The sequence below is a fragment of the Grampus griseus genome, assembly GCF_964374135.1.
Source record: "Grampus griseus genome assembly, chromosome: 4".
NCBI classification, from domain to species: Eukaryota; Metazoa; Chordata; class Mammalia; order Artiodactyla; family Delphinidae; genus Grampus; species Grampus griseus.
Genome location: NC_138997.1, coordinates 78,077,243 through 78,085,651, shown reverse-complemented (window position 1 = coordinate 78,085,651; position 8,409 = coordinate 78,077,243). Strand labels below are relative to the sequence as shown.

General features: G+C 36.7%; 1 protein-coding gene across 2 annotated transcripts in view; it reads right to left on the bottom strand.

The window, feature by feature from the left end:
• Positions 1 to 8,409, bottom strand: part of ATP8A1 (ATPase phospholipid transporting 8A1) — a 237,897-nt gene continuing 229,488 nt past the window's right edge. For both annotated transcript variants that reach the window (XM_082653094.1, XM_082653095.1), the window contains 2 exons: positions 5,903 to 5,994; positions 1 to 4,691 (listed from right to left, as the gene is read on the bottom strand). In XM_082653094.1, coding sequence (XP_082509220.1) covers positions 4,594 to 4,691; positions 5,903 to 5,994 — 190 coding nt within the window. In that variant the 3' untranslated portion in view covers positions 1 to 4,593. The remainder of the gene's footprint in view (positions 4,692 to 5,902; positions 5,995 to 8,409) is intronic.

Genomic DNA, 8,409 nt, shown 5'->3' with positions numbered 1-8,409 from the left:
AAGTTTATTTCATTTTTAACAACAATCAGGAACAAAATGTTTAAAATTTGCCGTTTAAAACATGCACATTCACAAAAGGTCAATGACACATAACACTGCATAGAATTGAATATTACTCGACTTTAATAACTATTTATAAAACAGTGCATTGAACATCGAGATAAACACACCTGAGAAAACTACTATAATCACAGATTCAATACTCTCCACTCATGCAGCTTCACAATTTCTACAGCAGTTTCAGCAGGAATGGTTTTTCATGGAGTTGAAAATACTATTTTATCTTTAATGCAAACTGCAATTTTCCATAGTAGCTGCCTTCCAAGGCTGCTTTTTTTAACCTAATAAACTTGAAAATGTGAAAAATGAAGCTTGAAGTAGTAAGACAAACAACAAACAGTATTTACTGCATTTATGGCTTCTAGTCTAGAACCATGAAACATAAAAATATATACTTTTAAATATTCTGCTCACATCTTTGCAAGAGCAGATTTACCTATGGAAAGTTGCTGTTAATTCAAAGTAAGCAAGTATGAAATCTAGCTTTTTTTTTTTCCTACTTAAGGGAGATTTATGTGCTGAGAAGTTTTGTGAGCTTTATTAAGAAAAGTTCTTAGAGGCAAGCTAAACAAAAGTCTCAATTAAATTAGTTCAAATTTGTTTGTAAAATAATTTACTTATTAAAAAAAAGTTGTGTGGAGGACCAATTAATTTGTCCACTGAATATGAAATTCCAGGTAGGCCATGAGAGACTTTTATAAGGCAGAAATAAACATCAAGATTTACAGCAATAGCCATGCACTGGCCTAAGCCACTTTACATATTAATTCATGCAAACCATAAACCTATCAAAAACACAGCTGCTCTCATATAGAAAATAAATCAAGACGAAAAATGGAAAACATTTATTTCCTTTCCTTCAAAATTTAACTTACATTCCATTTTAATAGCTGTTGAAGGCTAATTAAAATGCAGCAAAGTATAACAGTTTCACAAGTGACTTCAATTATTTTAACGTGAGAAAAATCAGACTATGGTCTCTTTAAGAGGCATTATAGAAATGCTGATCATTAAAAAGCATTTATTAGGCACCGAACTGCATGGTGTTACATTAAATAATTTACAAAAAAGAATTCCATAGGTCTGGTTCATATGATGTGAATAGGGTGGGAATTTTCTCAATGAATTTTGTACATAATTATAGACTTATTTGGTAATATAAGTTTTAGAACCAGGAAACATCAAAGGGCAAACTGCACAAAAATAAACACCAATGATTATTTAGCTTTGTAATAACGATGACATTTTTAGAAATAAAAAATTGTGAATATGCAATCTAGTACTTTCAGAATGGCATTCGTTTCCTGAAAGAATATTTAAATGACAGATTATAAGTGCTGTACCGTGCACAAAATGCAGAACTATCATGTGACTTTCATACTGGATATTTAGAATGCAGAATTGCAAAATTAAAATATAAAATGTTATGACCAGAATAAGTGTTGATTTCTTGAATTCATTTTTTCCCCTGGAAATTAAGAGGAATCGCTGAGTCCATTCAATGATCATACAATTCATGTAAATGGCTAAGACTGAATAGAATACACGATCACCTGACTTCATTAGAAAAAGCTTTCAATTAACTTTGCCACGTTGCTGAAGCAGGCTCACGTCAGACAGAGTGGCGTGTGGGAGGGTAGGCAGCACATATGTCATTTAAAATTTACTACATTCCTGAGAGACACCATTTTCCTGCTAATAATTTCTACCATACAGCATCTTTCTGGGTGGGAGATACCAATATATTTTTATATGAGTATGCAAAACATTTAGAAAGTTCATGCTCAATGTCACTGTGTACTAGTTAACACTAAAGAAGCAACCTCTAGCTTTTCAGGGTGAAATGAATGAGGATTTTCTGCAGTAAGTAGTATTTTCCGAATTGTAAACACTGTAAAGCAACGGTGTTAGCGTTTGCCGGAGTTCCAACAAGGGACTTTTTAATCGAAGAGTGTACCTTATTTCAGAAAATACAGGTTAAAAGTCACCTCAACTGTTTATTTTAATCCTGGTAAAACTCTGTTACTTCCCCCACCCAAGGTTAAAGAATCAGAGGGTTTTCTCTAATGAACACTACAAAGTCACTGCAATTGCAATGTTATCTTTTAAGTTGTACCAAGGTGGTCACTCCGTGCTGCCTACTCCCAACTCCCACCCAAGAAGCTAAGAGACTGACTTAATGTTGATAATTCAAAAATAGATCCATGGGACCAAAAGGCATAAATTAGTCATGTTTCAGATCATGATCTTCCACATGATTAACCATGAGTCTTCCACTCATGTTGAAGGGCTCCACAGAAACGATCCAGTTTCAGGATAAAAATAAAGCGTTTCGTTTAAGTCATAAAATTCAGTTCTATGACACTCATCACATTTTGATATTAAAGTTTTGGGGAAGGATGTCACCTATGAGGTGAGGGGAAATGGAAGCAGCCCTTTTCTGGAACTGCTATGAAGTGTTCCTCCAGGGGGATGTACCTCATTCTGCTTCTTTTTAAAAAATCCTTATTCGTTGTACTTGATTTTTGTTTTTCATTTTTTGTGGTTTGACCTCAACTCTCATCATGGAGGCCCAGAAAAGCTGCTCTGAATAGTGATTCAGTAGACAAAGACTGTGAAATCTGAATTTTGAACATGATCTTAGACCCTTACGCCTGTGGTCTTGTTAGATGTTTGAATTTATGATTTTCTTAATCTGATCCCCAAATGGGAAGGGTCTGGGGAGTGAAGTATGTCAACTCCTTGTCCCCTTTAAGTTCAAATTATGTATGTTATAACCTCTCTTATGTGTAGAAAATGTGGGAGGCATACAGGTAACTAAATAGCTAAAAATACAGAGAAGGAAATAATATATAGCTGAATTTTAAATCTAGATTGAGAAAAAGGACGAAAAAGATGGGAATTATTAAACTCAAGGAGTGATTTGAAAATCTCCTGTCTTCTCACTTGTAGTCGACTTATTTTTTTTTAAGAGGAAGTTGTACCAATTTTGCTGGTAAGTCCACTTAAAGGCAAACAGGCTTTTGAATACAAGGCAAAAAGTTTGCTTCAATCTCTGAGGTGTATCTGAAAGCTAGAATTCTTTTTATTTCCACATGAAAGCATTATGTTAAAAATAGTGTAGAAAACTGGTTGTCGTTTTTAAACAGCCCCTTCACCATTGATTGTTGGTGGCAAAATAGGCCTTTTCAGATGTCTTGGAAATGCTGAAAATAATTAAGCTGAACACACATTTTAAAGCATATTAACAAAAATCTACTTTTCTTTGTAAAGTTATAGGCTTGAGTACAATAGATGTGTTTAAAGTGGGTAAAAGGTACTACTTATTTGTCCCAATTAGCAGTGTGTGACTAATTTTGGGAGCTGCTTGACTAGTGAACTGTGAAGTCATTCTCAGTCTTATGTACGGGGCAGTCACCATAACACTGGGCGTGCCATTGAGGACAGCAGGCATCTCGAGTGGGCAGTAATAGGGAAAACCAAAACACAGGACACAAGCTGAGTCTACGGACATTACAAAGGCCCATGCATTTATCCAACATGGTATTCCAAACACCTGGACAGAAGCATTGGGAATCTCACATAAATATGTAAGCGTATTTTTCTTAAAAGAGAAAACTGGAAGACAAAATGACATCAGTCTACAGCAGAAGCCAGGTTGTTAGAAAAATCTAAATGACAATGAAACCTCATTAGAAAGGATGGAGACATAAATACAGTTTTAAAAATCAGTATCATAAAGACAGTCACATACCACGTGTGCACTGCAACTTGAACAAATAGACAAGACGAACGAGAAAGAAGCATTTGTAAGGCTAAAGGTGCAACATCACAGATTTTAGTAGCAAATGCCTTGAAATACTCGTTTTTGCAAATCACTCTTAGATTTGTAAAGTCAGGCATGCAGATCTTACAGCAGAACTAGAGGTAAACCTTCTCTTAAATTTCTGGGCAAATGACTACTGAATGACAAAGACATTTATTAAACTTCTTTGGCAAACATTTATAGTGACAATTTTTGACACAAACACATTATTATTAATGTCTTGTTTAGAAATTTTGCTCAGTGAGTCGCTTCCTTAAGAAGGCTGGTTTTTCTCAGCATATTCTGAAATCTAAAATGGATATCAAGGAGTCCCTTTAACTTACTACCATTTTAGAGATTTGTAAAGGTCGGTCGCTTTGTGGTATATCCAAGACACTGATAGTTAGTGGCAGCCCCAGAGTAACAGCATAAGAATGCTGACCTATTCTCAGTTTAAGAAAACACTCTGGCAAGATACAAGGTCATTTTCCATTTCTGTTTACAAAGACTTAGTAAATACTTTAGAAAATCTGAAAGAGATGGTGTTACAGTGTAGTTGCACAGTGCTTATGTCTATAATATACATGAATCTGAATGTCAGTCAATGAGATGAGTTCAGATCCATTTCCCCTCCTTGGACCAGGCTGGAATTGGTCAGCAGATTCTGGTGAAGACCTGGGAGCTCCCCTTCGAGATGTGTCAGAGCTGGCCTCTCATCCCTCCCCCCGTCACCACTCATCGGGTCTCTGCTTTGTGGTATCATACGCTCTAATCACTTCAGACTGTGAGACGATTCCATTTTCATCTTGAGAGAAAGCATACCCGTCTGTAAGTTAAAGATAATATAGAAATGGTCATCTTGAAGTCGTTGGAAATCTCTGTTATTCTGAGTGTTGAGCGCTCATTTCCTAACTTGGGGAACTAATGCATCCCTCCCACCTTTAAAAGCATGAAGACACTAGTTTTTAATGTCTGTAAAAGGTATAGACTCAACTGCAAAATGAAGAGTGAGATGATGGTAGCTTAGATTCTAGGAGCTGTGTTCCCTAGACGAACAGATGCTCTCGGCCCCCCTCAATTCTCCCTTCAGCATCTCAAGTCCAGCCCCTCTAATGTCTGCTTCCTGACTAGCAGAGGGGTGGCGAGTGCAGTCAAGTGGGTGCGTGTATTCCATATAGATCAGGCGGATGAGAGGGAAGGAAGAATAAAAGCAAGGGAGAGGAGGAGATAAACACACACAACTTCGAATAGTGGAAGCGTGCTCTCCTTCCCTCAGAAGACATTATTCTGGGCGTTCAGCATCTACAAATAAACTCACTCATGCCCCAGCCTGGTCCAAGGGGGCTTGGGGATAAGAAATGACCTCCAAGGGAATCACATCTTTAGAAAAGGCCTCTTGAAGTATAAAGAGCAAAAGCATTAAACATGAGCATATATAAATGAAAATAAATTACATGTGGAAATAACATGAAACAAATGATATATTACTAACACACATACATTTACCACAGGGCTTTATATATTATATTCTTTTTTAGATCCTTGAAATGTTAAGAGGGTGCGATACCTAATAATTTCTTACAACTCTAAATATTCATAAATATTTTTGAAGGGGAAAATACATGTTTCAATTGTGCGATGTTTCACATACATGTCATTGCGTATGAAAGCTGAAAAGGCTCTTGCAAAGTTATTCAAGTAGGAAAGATAACAATACAGAGTGAGCTTTTAAGAGTTAAGATTTATTTCACTGGTTCTTTTTAAGACTTAAGGAAACAAGGGGCATGCCGGAATATTTTTCTTGAAGTGAAAGCAGCAAGATTTTCAAATGCTCTATCTCTTTTGCTGAAAGTGAGATGGCTGTGGTCAAAGGATTCTTTAAACATTTGCTATTTACATAACATGTTGCAAATGTGCAAAACTTGTTTTAGGTGTTAACTGTAAATAGTTAAATATCTCTAAAGTTAAAATACTGCTCTCAGATCCTATGAGGTAATGGCAGAGGATGTGTTTAAAAAATAGAACTCAAATACTTACGGAGCAGGTTTTGTTGCAATGATTCTGAGGGGTACAAGTTCACGTGGTTCTTCTTAAAGACATTCTTGAGCAGTTGCGCCCTCTCCGTGAGGCTGCAGAACAGGTGCAAACGTGTGAAATGAATTATCAACTCGGTGGAGAACCCAGAGAGCCCACAGGACCACCAGAGAGAGTCAGACTGACACAAAAGATTGCTTGAGAAATCCGGAGTCTAGTGATTATTTCAACCCCATTTTCTCAGACAGCAAATGAGGTTTCAAGTACTGGATACTTTTGAGGCCATTTTTTCCCCCCCTGACAGCTAAGGAGAGTTTTGTCCCCAGTAGTCCAGTCAAAAGATTTCCCCACCCCCAGTTATATTTAAGTCAAATACAGACACAGAACCTGTACAATATAATTAATAAAAAATACAAACTCTACCAGTTGTGTTAGTGGCTTCTAAAATCTTGGAATTTAGACTTACTACATATAGCAAGCATGGCATTTTATTTTATTTTTTTTTATTTTTTTATTTTTTTTAAATTTATTTATTCATTTATTTATTTTTGGCTGTGTTGGGTCTTCGTTTCTGTGCGAGGGCTTTCTCTAGTTGTGGCAAGCGGGGGCTACTCTTCATCGCGGTGTGCGGGCCTCTCACTGTCGCGGCTTCTCTTGCTGCGGAGCACAGGCTCCAGACGCACAGAGCTCAGTATCTGTGGCTCACGGGCCCAGTTGCTCCGTGGCACGTGGGATCTTCCCAGACCAGGGCTCGAACCCGTGTCCCCTGCATTCGCAGGCAGACTCTCAACCACTGCGCCACCAGGGAAGCCCGCATGGCATTTTAGAATTAAAAAAATTAACCATTACTATACCTTTTTCCTACTTTGCACATATTCTGGTGTAAAATAATTTTTTTTAGTTATACAGAAAAATCTGAAAAATTATGCAAAGAAGAAATTTCACAGACTTTTTAATCAGAAAAATTCCATTACCACTCTAATATGGTATGAAATGTGTTCCTTAATTTCATTTTAAAATAAAAAAGCTGTTTTCAGAAAATAATTTACTAGGTAAAGTGACAAGAAAAAACACATTTTCCAATAAACGTTTAGAAGAATCTTCTCTGCAGAAACAAACCCATGTAATTATGTAACTTCTAAAAGCAGAATGTAAGAAATAATGCATCTGTTTTTCTCCCCTGCACACAGAACAGTGTTTCACCCAGTAGGGAGTCAAATACTTGTCGGATAGATGAATTTGAGTAATAATTCCAAAGTGCACTTTTAAACATCATCAATCCTCCCAATCATGCCGTTTCTCCATTGGCTGATTTATAAAACTTTGCTTTGATATCAAACACATAACAAGCATGAAGAGCTAATAAATAATCCACATGTGTTGCAGCAAATGTTTATGCAATTTTGTTTTAATCACTGGAATTGACTCAGTGGACAAATTTCCATCTTTTAGTTTCCCCACTTTAAAGCTTTAGTTAACTGCTGTAAGTTATGTTAGTTCTGTATTTTGCCAATTTTTTTAGACCCCGAAAGGGAACAATGTTTATCATATGCAAAAAAAAGGATCATCTGCAAAATGAACTCACTGTAATTACACAAACATTTAGGCTTTTGCTGAAATAAAATATTTAGAAATGTTGACATCTGTAGTAGTCTTACACACATTTTTAAAAGTCTAGGGGTGTTAACTGCTATTTATTAGACATATTTTATTGTCACTGGGAATTAAGGCAAGAAAGCTAATTAATCTTAAAACTCCAGTGGTTTTGCAACAATTTGTAAAGCTTGTTTTTGCTAGTGAAATAAACAGATATGGGGAATGAGAAGGAGCCATTTTTACAGAGTGACTTTTCTTACTCTGCTCTTAAAATGATCTACCGTTACAGACCCGGGGACTCACAGGGACACTAAAATATGTAACCGCTTGGAGGAAGTCGGCAGCTTTAGCAGCAGGTGGTCTGATGTTGTTAGCAGAGCACCGTGGATGGGGTGCTTGGCAAGTCTCTGGTGTTTAAAACTGAAATGACTACAGAAGACTAGAGGACGGCAATGTATCATGCTAGAGCTTCTTCTTCCCAAAATACGTTTTCCAGGTTTCGGGCTGGCCTTCCTGAATGCATGATACTTTAATACTACGACATGATACTTTAATATTACAATTATGGAAGCGATAAGAAGGCAGATGTGAGAATTGCCCCTTTCATATTATGGCAACCTAAATATATGAGATAATGTAATTTTGTTTTGTAACGGTTCATATAAGGCTAGTTTATCACTCAGCTGTTACATCAAGTTAATGTCTAGTGTTAAAAAAAAAAGCAGAAAAGTCTCTTTCTGGGGAAAGAAGCACACTACTGTGGAAAGAGCCTGGGCTTTGCAGTCTTACTTTGGTTTAATTCTGAGTCTGTTACTTATTAGCTGGGTCACCTTAGGCAACCTTTCTTGGACATCTCATGGAGAACAGGACAATTCCTAACCTCGGGCTGACAGGAGGATTCAGGGAGTTGTATA